The 16,573-nt window shown below is 34.8% G+C and overlaps 1 protein-coding gene across 1 annotated transcript in view; it reads right to left on the reverse strand.

Moving 5' to 3' along the window:
- MAN1A2 (mannosidase alpha class 1A member 2) overlaps nucleotides 1-16,573 on the reverse strand; it is a 168,659-nt gene that overhangs the window by 58,430 nt on the left and 93,656 nt on the right. The window contains exon 8 of the mRNA XM_007977411.3: nucleotides 12,970-13,063. Coding sequence (XP_007975602.1) covers nucleotides 12,970-13,063 — 94 coding nt within the window. The remainder of the gene's footprint in view (nucleotides 1-12,969; nucleotides 13,064-16,573) is intronic.

Genomic DNA, 16,573 nt, shown 5'->3' on the forward strand with positions numbered 1-16,573 from the left:
TATAAATCATTCTATTATGAAGATACATGCAAGCTTATGTTCACTGCAGCACTATTCACAATAGCAATGACATGGAATCAACCTAAATGCCCATTAATACACTGCATAAAGAAAATGTGGTACATACACATCACGGAACACCATTCAGCTACACATCATAGAATACTATTCAGCCACAAAAAGGAACAAGATCATGTCCTTTGCAGGGACATGGATGGAGCTGGAAGCCATTATCCTCAGCAGACTAATACAGGAACAGAAAACCAAACACTACATGTTCTCAATTATAAGTGGGAGCAGAATGATGAGAACACATGGCTACATGGGGGAACAACACACACTGCGGCCTGTTGGGAGGTATAGGAGGAGGAAGAGCATCAGGAAGAATACCTCATGGATGCTGGGCTTAATACCTAGGTGATGGGTTGATTTGTGCAGCAACCTATCATGGCACACATTTACCTATGTAACAAGCACATCCTACACATGTAGCCCAGAATTTAAAATAAAAGTTGAAGAAGAAAAAAAAGAAAGAAAATGCAAAGGACCTATAGAGCAAAAACAACTATTAAGAACAAATTTGGAATACTAACACTATTTGACTTCACTTATAATAAATCTACACTAATCAAAACAGGATGGTATACACAGTGTTGATTGTGTAGATTTAATGATAAATAGAATAGAGTCTAAAAATAAACATACACTTAAATGTACAACTGATCCTTAACAAAGGTGCAAAGGCAATGCAGTGAAAAAAGGATAGCCTTTTCAACAAATGATGCTGAAATCACAGAATATTTATATGTAAAAAAAAAAAAACTTTGATCCCTATAGAAAAGTCAACTCAAAAGGTCTCACAGATGTAAATACAAAACCTGCATCTATAAACTTTTAGAAGAAAACATAGGAAGAAACGTTTGTGTGCTTGGGTGAAGCATGCTTGAGTTAGGCAAAGATTTCTTAGATATGACATAAAAGAACAATTCATAAAGATCAAATTGGAAAAATGGACTTCCTAATTAGAATCTTCTGCTTTTCAACACTATTAAGAGAATTAAAAGACAAGCCACAGACTGGGAGAAAATACTTTCCAAGAATATATCTGATATACGAATTGTATCCAGAATATATACTGAAATCTCAAAACTCAAAAATTAAGAAAAGAATCTGTTTTTTAATAGGCAGTAGACAAGAGGTTTGATCAGATAATTCATCAAAGAAGATAAATGGACACCAAAGAGTATATAAAAAGATGTTCAACATCATTAGTCATTTGGAAACTGCTAATTAAAACGAAAATGAGTTACCACATCTATTAAAATGGCTAAAATTGTAGTTCTCCTTGAACAGGTCCTTCACATCCGTTGTAAGTTGGATTCCTAGGTATTTTATTCTCTTGTAGCAACTGTGAATGGGAGTTCACTTATGATTTGGCTCTCTGTTTGTTGGTGTACAGAAATGCTTGTGACTTTTGCACATTGATTTTGTACCCTGAGACTTTGCTGAAGTAAACTATCAGCTTAAGGAGATTTTGGCCTGAGACGATGGGGTTTTCTAAACATACAATCATGTCATCTGCAAACAGAGAATTTGACTTCCTCTCTTCCTATTTGAATGTCTTTTATTTCTTTCTCTTGCCTGACTGCCCTGGACAGAACTTCCAGTACTATGTCGTATGGGAGTAGTGAGACAGGGCATCCTTATCTCTCCGTACTGGTTTTCAAAGGGAATGCTTCCAGTTTTTGCCCACTCAGTATGATATTGGCTGTGGGTTTGTCATAAATAGCTCTTATTATTTTGAGATACGGTCCATCAATATCTAGTTTATTGAGAGTTTTTAGCATGAAGGGGTGTTGAATTTTGTCGAAGGCCTTTTCTGCATCTATCGAGATAATCATGTGGTTTTTGTCACTGGTTCTGTTTATGTGATGGATTACATTTATTGATTTGTGTATGCTGAACCAGCCTTGCAGTCCAGGGATGAAGCCGATTTGATCATGGTGGATAAACTTTTTGATGTGCTGCTGGATTTGGTTTGCCAGTATTTTATTGAGGATTTTTGCATCGATGTTCATCAGGGATATTGGCCTGGAATTTTCTTTTTTTGTTGTGTCTCTGCCAGGTTTTGGTAACAGGATGATCCTGGTCTCATTAAATGAGTTAGGGAGGAGTCTCTCTTTTTCTATTCTTTGGAATAGTTTCAGAAGGAATGGTACCAGCTCCTCTTTGTACCTCTGGCAGAATTCACCTGTGAATCTGTCTGGTCCTGGGCTTCTTTTGGTTGATAAGCTATTACTGCCTCAATTTCTGAACTTGTTATTGGTCTATTCAGGGATTCAGCTTCTTCCTTGTTTAGTCTTAAGAGGGTGTATGCGTCCAGGAATTCAAACCACTGCTCAAGGAAATAAGAAAGGACACAAACAAATGGAAAAACATTCCATGCTCATGAATAGGAAGAATCAATGTTGTGAAAATGGCCATACTGCCCATGGTAATTTATAGATTCGGTGCTATCCCCATCAAGCTACCTCTGACTTTCTTCACAGAAATAGAAAAAACTACTTTAAATTTCACATGGAACCAAAAAAGAGTCTGTACAGCCAAGACAATCCTAAGCAAAAAGAACAAAGCTAGAGGCATCATGTTACCTGACTTCAAACTATACTACGAGGCTACAGTAACCAAAACAGCATGGTACTGGTACCACAACAGAAATATAGACCAATGAAACACAACAGAGGCCTCAGAAATAATGCCACACATCTACAACCATCTGATCTTTGACAAACCTGACAAAAATAAGCAATGGGGAAAGGATTCCCCATTTAATAAATGGTGTTGGGAAAACTAGCTAGCCATACGCAAAAAACTGAAACTGGACCCCTTCCTTACACCTCACACAAAAATTAACTCAAGATGGATTAAAGACTTAAACATAAGACCTAAAACCATAAAGACCCTAGAAGAAAACCTAGGCAATACCATTCAGGACATAGGCATGGACAAAGACTTCATGACTAAAACACCAAAAGCAATGACAACAAAAGCCAAAATTGACAAATGGGATCTAATTAAACTGAAGAGCTTCTCGAAATTGACAAATGGGATATAATTAAACTGAAGAGCTTCTGCACAGCAAAAGAAACTATCAACAGAGTGAACAGGCAACCTACAGAATGGGAGAAAATTTCTGCAATCTATCCATCTGACAAAGGGCTAATATCCAGAATCTACAAGGAACTTAAATTTACAAGAAAAAAAAAAAAAAAAACTCATCGAAGAGTGGGCAAAGAATATGAACAGACACTTCTCAAAAGAAGACATTTATGCAGCCAACAGACATATGAAAAAAACTCATCATTACTGGTCATTAGAGAAATGCAAATCAAAACCACGAGGACATACCATCTCACACCAGTTAGAATGACGATCATTAAAAAGTCAGGAAACAACAGATGCTGGAGAAGTTGTGGAAAAATAGGAATGCTTTTACATTGTTGGTGGAAGTGTAAATTAGTTCAACCACTGGGGAAGAGAGTGTGGCAATTCCTCAAGGATCTAGAACCAGAAATACCATTTGACCCAGCAATACCATTACTAGGTATATAACCAAAGGATTATAAATCATTCTACTATAAAGACACATGTACACATATGTTTATTGCAGCACTGTTCACAATGGCAAAGACTTGGAACCAATTCAAATGCCCATCAATGATAAACTGGATAAGGAAAATGTGGCACATACACACCATGGAATACTATGCAGCCAAACAAAAAAAAGTATGAGTTCATATCCTTTGCAGGGATATGGATGAAGCTGAAAACCATCATTCTCAGCAAACTATCACAGGAACAGAAAACAAAACATAGAACATCAACTCCTAAGTGGGAGTTGAACAATGACAACACATGGACACAGGGAGGGGAACATCACACACCGGGGCTTGTTGGGGGTGGGGAGCTAGGAGAGGAATAGCATTAGGAGAAATACCTAATGTAGATGATGAGCTGATGGGTGCAGCAAACCACCATGGCACGTGTATACCTATGTAACAAATCTGCACGTTCCGTGCATGTACCCCAGAACTTGAAGTATAATTTTTAAAAAAGAAAATAAAATGAAATAAAATGGCTAAAATTAAAAGACTGACCATATCAACTGTTGGCAGGTATATGGAGAAACACTACTGATAGCAATGTAACATGGTATATGTACTCTGGAAAACAACTTGGTAGTTCCTTAAAAAAGTTAAACATACATATCTGCTATTTGATAAAAGCAGCCTATTCCTAAGTATTTACCCAAGAGAAATTAGAATATATGAAGGTGTGTAAGTCAGTATTCATAGCAGCTTTATTTGTAATAGCCCCAAACCGGAAACAACCTAAATGTCCATCAACAGGAGAATGGATAAACAAACTGTGGTATTCCATACAGTGGAATTCCACTCAGAACTACCGATATACACAACATGGATCAATCTCAAAATAATTACGCTGAAAGAAGCCACATAAAGAGTAAATATAAAGGATGCCATTTATATAAGATTCTAGAAAAGGCAACCCAATCTTTAATGACAGAAAGCAGATCAGTGGTTGTTTTGGGGGAGGGGGAAGGGAGAAGGTTGAGAGAAGGAATACGAAAGGGTGTAAGGAAAGGGGTGATAGATATGTTCACTATTTTGATTGTGATCCTGATTTCCATAGGTGTACACATATTATAAAACACCAAGTTGTACATTTTAAATATGTACAGTTTATATGTAAATTATACCTTAATAAAGTAGTTTTTCAAAAGTAAACAAACAAAACCAAAGGATATTTGGAATTAGTCCAAAGCTATCAGTAACCTCCACAAATTTAGTTGTTTTGACTCTGTTTTTCAAACACTGAGACTCTCAAACTGAAACATGTAAAGCCTATATAAATACCATTTTTACTAAAGATATATCTAAACTAAAATTGCCTAGGAAATTGAGAATAAAGAAATGGTCGAAAGAAGAGTTGGAGATGGATAGAAGGGTTACATAGAAGACTTAAGGAGAGTAAAGAATAGGAAAGTAAATTGATCAAAGTAAAAAAAAAAAAAAAAAAAACAAACTCATGGAATACTAGTGATCTACATAAAACTGGAAATTGTAAGTTTACAGTAACTTTAACCTGTACTGTTATTTTCACCAGCAATGTTTAGTTGGCTCTGTATATAAGTGGGAAAAGTGGGTGGCTGGGTTGATACAAGTTTTGGGACTTGTTAGATAAAACAGAAAGAGAAAAGTATACATATATATATTCTCAAATAAGTTTGGATCCTATGCAGTCAGGTTGAATAGGAAAGGAAGCAACAGGTAATTCGTCTTGTCTAACCATTCAAGAAACTTACTCCATTGTTCGCCTGTTGTACCCAATCAGGTAAACATCAACTATGGATTAGCCCAGCTGTCAGTCTGTTTTACTATTATCTCTAAATTTATCATTTTCACCATCAACATGAGCCTCAACACTGCCTGTCAACTTTTCTATATCTCCTTAGTGTTCTTTCCTATTTCCTGAAGAAGATATTTGTTCTTTGTCGTAAGTCCCCTACTGCTCTACCTTCTTCCCTGCTATCAGCAGTTAAATGCCTTCTAATTCACAGAGAAAATATGGACCACTCAGTGGAAGGAATCTATAAAACATAACTTTTAATTTTCTGTATTCCACTTATCAGATAAGGTGACCAAGAAAGACTTCATTGAAAAGGTAACTTTTGAGTAAAACAACCTGAAGAAAGTGAGGGATTGAGCTATGTGAGTATCTCTGGGAAAATCATTCCAAGCAAAGGGAGTAGTGGCTGCAACAGCTTTGTGGTGGAGAAGTGCCTAGTGGATTCAAGTGACAGAAGGCCAATGTAGTTTGAGAAGAATAAATCAAGGAAAAGAGATAATAAGAGCCAGATCACGGGGCCCCAAAAGGACTCTGGCTTTTACTCTGACATGAAAATTAATGAAGAGTTGCACAAAATGGCATAATGTGACTTACTTTGTAAAAAAAATACTGGCTCCTTAAGGAGCAGAGGCAGAAACAGAAAGGCCAATTAGGATGCTATTATAGCAATCCAGGCAAGAGATGGTGACTTGGCTCAGGGTAGTGGCAGTTGAATTCTAGTCATATTTCACAGGCGGACAGAACAGAATTTGCTGAGAAACTGGAGTGGGGTGTGAGATAAAGAAGTAAAGGGTGATTTATGGCAAACAAGATTTATGGCATAAGCAAGAATAGACCTGCCATTAACTGAAACAGGAAAGACTGGAGGAAAAACAGGTTTTGAGGTGGATAGAATTGTTATGAAGAGCTCACTTACAGATATATTAAGTTTCAGGTATCTATAAGATATTTAAGTAAAAATGTCAAGTAGGTAACTGGATATATGAACACAGAGGTCAAGGACAAAGTGAGGACTGGAGTTCTAGATTTGAGAGATGCCACCACGTAAATGGTATTTAAAACTATGACACTGGAGAGAAGAGAGAATGGAGGACTGACCTCTACAGCAGGGTTGTCCACCAATCTTTTGACTTTCCTGGGTTACACTGGAAGCACTGTCTTAGGCCACACATAAAATACACTAACACTAACGACGGCTGATGAGCTTTATAAAAATTGCAAAAAAAAAAAAAAAAAAAAAAAAACACAAAAAACTCATGTTTTAAGAAAGTTTATCAATTTGTGTTGGGCTGCATTCAAAGTCATCCAGGGACCCAGGCTGGGCAAGCTTGCTCTAGGGCATTCTAACATTAAGAGGCTAGGAGTAAAGGAGAAGACTAATAATAATAAGACTGAGTGAAGCATGAAGCTAAGTAAGTCTATGAGAAAAGCAAAAGGATGTATTTGTCCTAAAAATGCTTTAAGAAAAAAGAAATTCTTATCATTATATTACATCACATCATCTATTTGTTTATTTCGTATCTCTTCAGTAGAATGTAAGTTCTCCGAGGGTATTGGGGACACTGTCTACTTGTTCTCATCTATATACCCAGCATCTGGAACAGTGGTTGATATTTAGTATCAGTGAAATTAATGAATGCAAACATCCTGTAGAGAAAATATATTCCTATAATACTATCACACATAAAATTGATATTAATCTTTTAATGGGTATTTATATATATACCCCAATATTTTTCCTTTTCCCTAACAGGTGGTTGCAAGAGAGACTACTATATTTAAAGAGCTTATTTAACTTAGAAGTTTCCTTTTCTGTTTTAATTGAATAGGTAGGAATTTATTGATAAGAAGACATAGAGAAGGCGGAAGGTATTCCAAATGGAAAAAGGTACAATTAAAATGGGGAAAAGAATATTTTAGAAATAGAACTGACAAGACTTAGTGAAGAATGAATGTAGGATACAAAGGAAAAGATAAAATCTACAATGACTACCACTCCCACAGACAGCTATCCTACATCCAGATCCGTATTATATTGGCTTTCTAGTATGTCCTTCTGCTTTAAGCCTTTTCTTTTCTTAATTTAGCCTATTTATTACAATGTGTTCTATAGACAGTTTTAATAGAATAAAAGTAATCTTGTTCTCTCATTAGTTTTCTCAAAACCTGGTCCGGTTTCTTGCCAGTGTCTGAATATGAGACCTCATGGTTTACGCCTTGTTTAACTTTTAAGAGAGTATATATTCACTGAGTGCAAAAGGAAGAATGTGAATTGGAAATGTTATAATAACAAATCATATTAAAACAAAATTAACCTTATTATTGAACAGTACAGAGAATATTACATTTTCTTGTAAATTATCTTCAATAAAAACAAAATATACAAACAAAAAAAAACCCTTCTCAAGTGAGAATTCTGTCCATCTTGCTTTACAGGCCATCTGAAATTACATTAAAGCAAAAGGATACCACTAAGGAACTTGAAGCTACTTCTCTTTCCTGTAGAGTATATGCCTACATGTCAAATTTGATAAACCATGTCACTCTAAGGTCCTTTTGATATTCAGAAATGGATAACATATTATAAAACACTCCTAAATAGCAATGATTCACATGATTTATTTCAACATGTTATACAGTTAATGGCAGGTTTCTAACAGAAGCTATTTCTTGAAGTCTTCTTATGGGAAATTCTAGAGTAAAAACTAATTTGAAGCATTTTCAAATATATTTTCTCATAAATATGACCCATATGAATTTTCTATTAAATAAGTACAATTAGAACAGATAAAGATGCATACAGAAGCTAAATAAATTATCTAAATTATTAAGCAAGACAATCAGAATTCATTTTCTAACTCAAAATAACATGTTCATTCTTGTTTTTTCCACAATTATAAATTTAGTAATATAACACAATGAATCAGTAATGACTGATTTCCTATATTTTCTTCACTTTAATCATTAAATGACATAGGTTAAGTATTGTGCTTAGAATAGTAAAAATATAAAGTTTAAGAAAAGAAAAAAAAAACTAGTAATTTGCCTTTAAATCTAGGTTTCTTACTATATTCTTTTATATCTGTTGCCAAGTACTTTTCCTGAACATAATTACCAGTAATTATTCTCTGAGATTGCTATGTGCAAGTCACAGACATTATCATTACTCTAATTATAATACAGTTAGCCAAAGCTGAATTGTTAAATTTCAGTTCAATTAAATGTTTGTTTTGCAGACTATTTATAAATATGACAGATGTATACTGCTCAAAGATAATAAAATTTGATATACTTTTCAGAAGCTGATATAAAATATACAAAAACATTAAAAGGAACAAATTGGGCAATTTTGTAAGGACTACAGCTGTTAAAAGGATATCAGGGCAGCTCACTAGGATTTTAAAGATCTTCTGCCAAAATAACCAGTGAATGGCTCTTTCTATAACATCGAAATTAAAAACTGCTGAGAGTGAATATATTATAAAGTAATTTGAATTTATTCTGTGAGGAAAAAACAGAGGAATAAAAGTTATCTTTTTTGTTGTAAATTTTATCGTAATGAAATGTATATAACACAAAAGTTGCCATTGTAACTATTTTGAAAGTGTACCATTCAGTAGCATTAATTATATTCACAGTGCTGTAAAACCATCACCACCACCTATTTCCAAAACTTTTCATCACTGCAAAGAGAAACTCTAGCAATAACTCTCCATTCTCCTCTCCACTTTCTTCTCATCCAAAGCTTCCAGTCAACCCTAATCATTTGATGTAAGTGAAATCATACAATATTTGTCCTTTTGTGACTGACTTTTTTTGATTAGCATAATGTTTTCAAAGTTCGTTTATATTATAGCATGTATCAGAACTTCATTCCTTTTTATGGATAGTCCATGGTATGTTTATACTCACATATTGTTTACCCATTCGTCTGTTGGACATTTGAGTTACTTCCTCCTTTTGCATATCATAAATAATGTCGTAATGAACACTGGGATACAAGTATCTGTTTCAGTCTCTGTTTTCAAATCTTCTGGGTATATACAGAGGAGATGAAGTGCTGGGTCATATGGTAATTATATGTTTAACTTTTCAAGGAACTGCTAGGTTTTTACAGCAGCTACACCATTTTACATTCCTACTAGCAGCGTACAAGGGTTCCAATTTCTCCACATCCTTGCCAATGCTTATTTTTCATCCTTTTGATTACAGTCTTCCTAGTAGCTGTGAAGTGGTATCTCATTGATTTTGATTTGCATTTTAATGTTAATCATCTTTTTCGTGTACTTATTTTCCATTTGCTTAACTTCTTTGTAGAAATGACTATTCAAGTCCTCACCCATTATTTAATTTGGTAGTTCGCCTTCTGTTGTTGAGTTGTAGGTAGTTTGCCTTCTGTTGCTGAGTTGTAGGAGTTCTTTACATATTCTGTGTATATACCCTTGTAAGACATGTGATTTGCAAATATTTTCTCTCATTCTGTGGGTTGTCTTTCTTTCTCACAGATAGTGTCCTTTGATGCACAAAAAATTTTCAATTTTAATCAAATCCAATTTATCTTTTATTTTTGTCTTGTTACCTCTGCCTTTGGTGTCATACTGAAGAATCCAGTGTCAAATCAAAGGTCATGAAGATTTGCCCCTATGTTTTCTTCTAAGAGTTTTATAGTTTTGGTTCTCAAATTTAGAGTCTTTGATCTGTTTTGAGTTAATTTTTGTAGATAATATATACTAAGGGTTCAACTTCATTATTTTTCACGGGGTTATCCAGTTTTCTCAACACAATACTGAAGAGAAAGAGTTCTGTTTTTTGGTTTTGGTTTTGTTTTTTGAGAGAGGGTCTCGCTCTGTCACCCAGGCTGGAGTGCAGTGGCACAATCTCAGCTCACTGCAACCTCCGCCTCCCGGGTTCAAGCAGTTCTTCTGCCTCCATGTCATCAATGCTCTACTTTTGATCATTTCAAGGCTGGCAATTCCCAAACTGTGATTTACTTTTTTAAGTATCCTTATACTGGCATGGAAAATGGGATTCTCTTTTTATTTAAAAATGTTTTTAAGCTAACATCATAAGTAAGAGATGTTCATTATCAAATTTGGATAGTAACAGTAAATGAAAAGGAGAAAATAAAAATAATAATTCAGAGAAAATCACACATAACACTTTGGTTTCTATTGTTATAGTGTTTCCTCTCCTTTTCTAAATATCTTTCTAGATATGTCATATTTATCTATGTCAGGTATTCTAAAATATAACTTTTAATGGCTGAATAGTATACTGTTATCTGGACAGGCCAAAATGTATTTAACCAAATCCCTATTACAAGACATTTAAAAACTGCCCTGTCCAATGTAGAAGCACAAGCTACAAGTAGCTAATTAAATGTAAGTTAATTAAAGTAAAATTTAATATGTAATTCCACAACCATACTAGCAACATTTCAAGTGCTCAACAGTCACATGTGGCTAGTGACTACTGTATTGGATAACACAGATAATAGAATCTTTTCCTCATTACAGAAAGTTCTGTTAGGACTGCTTCAGATTGTTTCCAAATTATCCCTATTATAAACAACCCCAAGACTGTTGTAAATAAACTTTAATATACAGCTCTGAAAATTTATTTGGAATAAACTGCTGGAAATGAGTTGGTGGTTCAAAAAGCATACAAATGTACACACTCTGGAGACTGGGTACAGGAAGATGTTACCCCCATGCTGTTCTCTCGATAGTGAGTTCTCCCAAGATCTGACGGTTTGATAAGGGGCTTTTCCCCGCTTTGCTTGGCACTTCTCCTTCCTGCCACCACGTGAAGAGGGATGTGTTTGCTTCCCCTTCTGCCATAATTGTAAGTTTCCTGAGGCTTCCCCAGCCCTGTGGAACTGTGAGTCAATTAAACCTCTATCTTTTATAAATTACCCAGTCTCAGGCAGTACTTTACAGCAGCATGAGAACAGACTAATACAGAGGTTAACAATAATATACAGGAAAAACTGACACCTTTTTTTGTAGTTTCTGTTTTACGTGACATGCTTAGAAAAGGCTTTCCTGATTATATATTCAACCCTGTTTTTAGTACTTTTATGATTTCATCTTTTACATTTAAATAGTAAAACCATATAGAATATACACTGGCATATAGTCTTAAGACAGGAACTGAACATAATTTTTCATATATATCATCATATTATCATAATATTCTCAAATCTCAATACAACTCACAGGGGTAAAGACTGATAATAGAATTCATCGAAATTACTAAGTAGACATCCAATTCAGTAACTCTTAAGTAAGAAAACTATGGTTTTACATTTTAGAAATGCAGCTCTCAGGGTTTTGTTTTTCCAAAAAATATCATTCCCACTCATTCTAGGCATTAGAGCTTTTATCTTCTTCAAAATAAAGAGAAAAATGAATCATATGTAAATAATTTCAGGAAACAGGAAAAGTAAGTATAAAAAGAGTCAAAAAAGATTGAGATCTATTTCCAGATTCATGAAAGACATAATTATACTGACCTATCTGCTTTCCTTTCATAAAATAAAAGACAATTTCCTGGAAAGGAACGAAAAGACAATTCCAGGGCAAATGTTTTTAAACGATCATTACTTTTGTCTCTTATTTACTACTTAGGATTTTATTAGTCTCAAAAATAACTGAATCGTGTTTTGTTAGTGGCAAAGTTGCAGTCTCTATTATTTGTTCTTGTTTTCCTAACCTTTAAAAAAGAATAGCATTGATAAACCTACAATTACTAAAATTCTGTAAGTTCCACATTTCCACATAAATATTAGTTGTTACTTTTAAAAATCAGTTTCTTCAAAAATAAATGAGCTCTAATAAGAAAACTTACCCTCTCCCTAAACAAAATACTTTCCCTTCAGGCAGAGGGAATCATTTTCCCCACAGTTTCATGTAACAATTGGTACCTTCCTATACAATAACATTTATGTGTCGGCCTATCCTGCCAGCCTATGAATTCAGGCCAAACCCTATGTTCTTTCTCCATCTCAATCTCTTCTAAGAACTTAGCACAGAGACTGGTAAATAATGAAGGCCAGGATGCCTTCTTCTAAAATGAATGGACATGGCTTATCCAAGAACAACTGCCCCGCTTCTAGTAATCTACTATATTCGTTTGCTTTTCATACTCAAACAACTGCCCCGCTTCTAGTAATCTACTATAGTCGTTTGCTTTTCATACTCCTCCTCTACCTCCCTCTCCTAAGCGGTGCTTTTATTTACATGAAGAGGTAATTTATTAATAAGAGTTTTTAAGTACAACCTTCAAACTGCCACACTATATTTTAGCAATACAGGAAATAAAATACTCTTAGGAGACATGTTATTAACATTTCCATTTCACAAGTGGGAAAACTGAAGCTAAGAGAGATAAGAAATATGCCTAAGAACAGCACCAGTAGACCACAAGGCTAGACACTGAGGGTTTCTAACTCCACGTAGTGTACTTTGTACTACATCAAGCAAAGAGTTTCAGACAAATAATTCTTTAAGAAAGCCTCAGGTATACTAGAATACTTACACTGACCCCAGCGCCCTGTTCTGGGGTTCAAATAATTTGGATAAAGACCATTTGGACGATCCATTTTCTGAAGTAGTTTCCGAATGTGCATAACCTAAGTAAAATAAAATTAAGAATGCAATTAATAAAAATAAGTGTCATCAAGGCTTGGTATTAATGTAGGCTTTGTGTTTTTCCTTACTCAGAATCTATACCTATTCCCTGCCTTTGTGTGTGTGCTGGAGGGGCAGGGGGGAGTCAACAAAGTCTTCTATTTCTTAAATGAGTCATTTTTATAAGATATGTGTTATTTTAAAATCAAGCAATAAAAATAATACAGAGGAAAGAACACAGATAGAAACCATTTTAAGTCTCAACATGCTACTGCCTAGAAATATCATCTGAAACATCAGTTATAAACATCATTCCAGACACAGTCAACATGTATATATTCAAATATGAGAACAGAAATAACTTCACGGGAATTGAATCATAAAATGCCATTGTATTTTGAAAAGTATTAATTTGAATTGAACAGATCAAAAAGTAAATGAAGTAAAACAAACTGCTGAACTTTAAAAATTGTTCCCACAACAGATATCTTTAAGTTCCTGAAATTCCAAATTTTAAAATATCTTCCTGAGGGTAATGGGGAAAGAAAAATCGTGAAATATATTAAGAAGCTGGAGACTTTCCTAGGGATTTATTTTGATTCAACTCTAGATTGGGTGAACTTTGTAAGTGCTTTTAAGGGAGCCTCTGGGGGTGGGAGGAGGTGTTATGTTCCTTGTATTCTTATTTGAGAACATTGTCATTACATTTCATGAATAACCTGGCTGGTATAAATGACTTGGGAAAACCCTTCTTTTTCAGAGGACCTGATATACACTTCACTTTTCTGGACTTGAGTACAATATTAATTCTTCTGCCACAAGGTTTCCCATTGTCATTCATTCAGCTGGATTTTGTCTTTAAGTAGTTTCAGGAATGGACTCAAGGATGCTGTCTCTATTCCCTGTGTTCTTTCACGTATGAGACCAACACTATGTATAACAATCTCAATCTGAAAAATTCCACAGACTACTTTTTAGATAGTTCTGATGTTATAAAAGGTCAGAAAATTAACTCTTCTGTCATCCAAAAACTGTATACTATTCAATTCTTTCCGCCTTTCTTCCTTATGTCATTTTCTTTCTAACTCTTGTCTTTTTATTTCCACACATTTACTAGTTTTTCTCAATTTTGTCATCTAAGCTCCTTATATTTTGAACACTTTCTTTGTATTGCTTCCATTTTGGCCTTCATTTTGTTGATAACTATTTTTTCTTATATTTTGTTACTGACATCAGATCTTATTGTCTCTAAGCACTTGTATCTCTGTTTATATACTTGTTCTACAGAGATGAAATCTTTATTATGTTTTCTCTCATGGTGATATTTGGTCGGAATTTTCAGTTGCTCTTTTTACATATTTTGTGGCCACCATTTTCCTTCCTTTTTTCTGGTAATATCTTTGTATAAATTCCATACCTGTTCTTTTTTAACAAATTACTCATTACTATTTTCCTGAAAGTTTTGACATAAAACACCAGGTAAGAGTCCAGATATAAATACGTTTTTTTAGACTTTGCTTCTCCCCAGCCACTTGAGATTGGAAATGCAGCACTGCTCACAACAGTGAATCTGTCATTCATTTCCTTCTCTCACCAAAGTCCGCAGGCGCAAACAGCTTATCTGTGAGAATCCTTACTGACTTCTGTTTTTCCAGCTTCTCAACACATTATGTCTAGTAAGGTCCAAAGAAGTACACCCCCATCAGCCTATGATCCTGTTCTCATTGCTGCTCATGAGAATTTGAGTTCTGTATGTCAAGTTACACCACCTAATTCAGAGAACTGTGCTCTACTGGTTTTGTATTTTGTAGTCTGCAGCCCCAAACATCCTCTCTTCTGTTTATACCAAACCTCTCTCTGATCCTTACTGCTTATATGCCTACTTTTCTTCCTATTTGGTGATATGAAGTATCTCTTAATTTTGTTAAAAAAGGAATTTGCAGTTCTTTTTTTTTTTTTTTTTTTTTTTTTTTTTTTTTTGACAGAGTCTTGCTCTGTCGCCCAGGCTGGAGTCCAATGGCTCAATCTCAGTTCATTGCAACCTCCGCTTCCCAAGCTTGAGTGATCCTCCCACCTCAGCCTCCCGAGTAGCTGAGGAGTACGGGCATGCGCCATCACACAGGGCTAATTTTTGGTAGAGAAGTGGTTTCACCATGTTGCCCAGGCTGGTCTCGAACTCCTGAGCTCAAGCAATCCACCCACCTTGGCCTCCCAAAGTGCTGGGACTACAGATGTGAACCACTGTGCCCAGCAGTGTTTCTTCTTGCTGCTTTTAGGTTAATTCCTATGATTTAGGTTTTCTGCTTCAAGAAGGACCATATGTTAAATTATGTTTATTTTACAAATTTATTATCTTTTTAATCTCTGCTTTTCCTTTGTTTTGTCTATGACTATCTCTTGCTTTTATTCCATGTAAGTAATTCAGTTTTTCACTATATGCAATGAGTTCTTTGTTATTTCCCATTTTATTAGCTAGGGGATACATCATTTTAAGTCTCCATTTGTTTCTTTAGCTCCACAATATTTTTGTATCATTTTATTGTTTTATTTTGGTTTTGAGTTCTGTTAAATTTCTATTATAGTATGAATTACTCATGGTGACTTTTTTTTTTTTTACTGTTTTTAAAACTTGAAACTGGATTCTTTATCAGTCTTTTACATGCTATATACCACTCCGCTTTTGTTTCCAGCAGTATGTTTGCACAATTGCCATGCTTTCTGTTTTATCTTGTTCACATTTAAAAGGGTCAGTTCTGGCCTGAACTTTGTTAATTTCTCGTGTGTGTGTGTGTGTGTGTGTTTCTCCCTTCCTCGATACAATTTGAGATCTGGAGTACTAGTGTACTTCTATCTGATCACTTGAAGCCTATGTGTTCAAAAAGGATGAGAGGTGAGAACTCTGCTGGAGCTGTGGACAATTAAATATGTGATGCTCTGGGCACTGGTCTCCTTGGCAAGACTGATAGGGAATACTAGGAATTTGTTGACTCTCTTTTCCCAAAAAGGTTTCAGGATAGGGTAGGGAGCAGACTCATGTCTCATGCCAGAAATCAGAAATCTTTTTGTTGTTGTTTATTTTGGTTATCAAATATGACATGAAGTTACATCTTTTCCTTCTTTTATTGCTTTTGATGAATTTTTACTGTCTTTAATTTTTTTTTATTATTCATTTAGTCAGGACAGGGAAAATTCTGTCATCTAGTTCCGTTTTGCTGTATTTACCTGAAAATTCTTCTCTGTTGAAGTATTTCATAAACAGAAAGGAATATACATATATATCTCAACTCTACTCACATGTCAATTTAAGAAATACAACACTACAAACATCTTTGATGGTCTGTTTACCACTGCCCATTCACATACTACTGCCTATATCCCAGATGTATCTGTAGTCTTGAGTTTCATATTTGTCATTATCTTGACTTTGTGAAAGCAAACTATATGAATTGGGTCATTCTTGTCATACCCAACTAATTCAGAGTCAAAGGGCCCAGAGGAAAATCACCTGTGGC

The sequence above is a fragment of the Chlorocebus sabaeus genome, chromosome 20, assembly GCF_047675955.1.
Source record: "Chlorocebus sabaeus isolate Y175 chromosome 20, mChlSab1.0.hap1, whole genome shotgun sequence".
Classification (NCBI taxonomy): domain Eukaryota; kingdom Metazoa; phylum Chordata; class Mammalia; order Primates; family Cercopithecidae; genus Chlorocebus; species Chlorocebus sabaeus.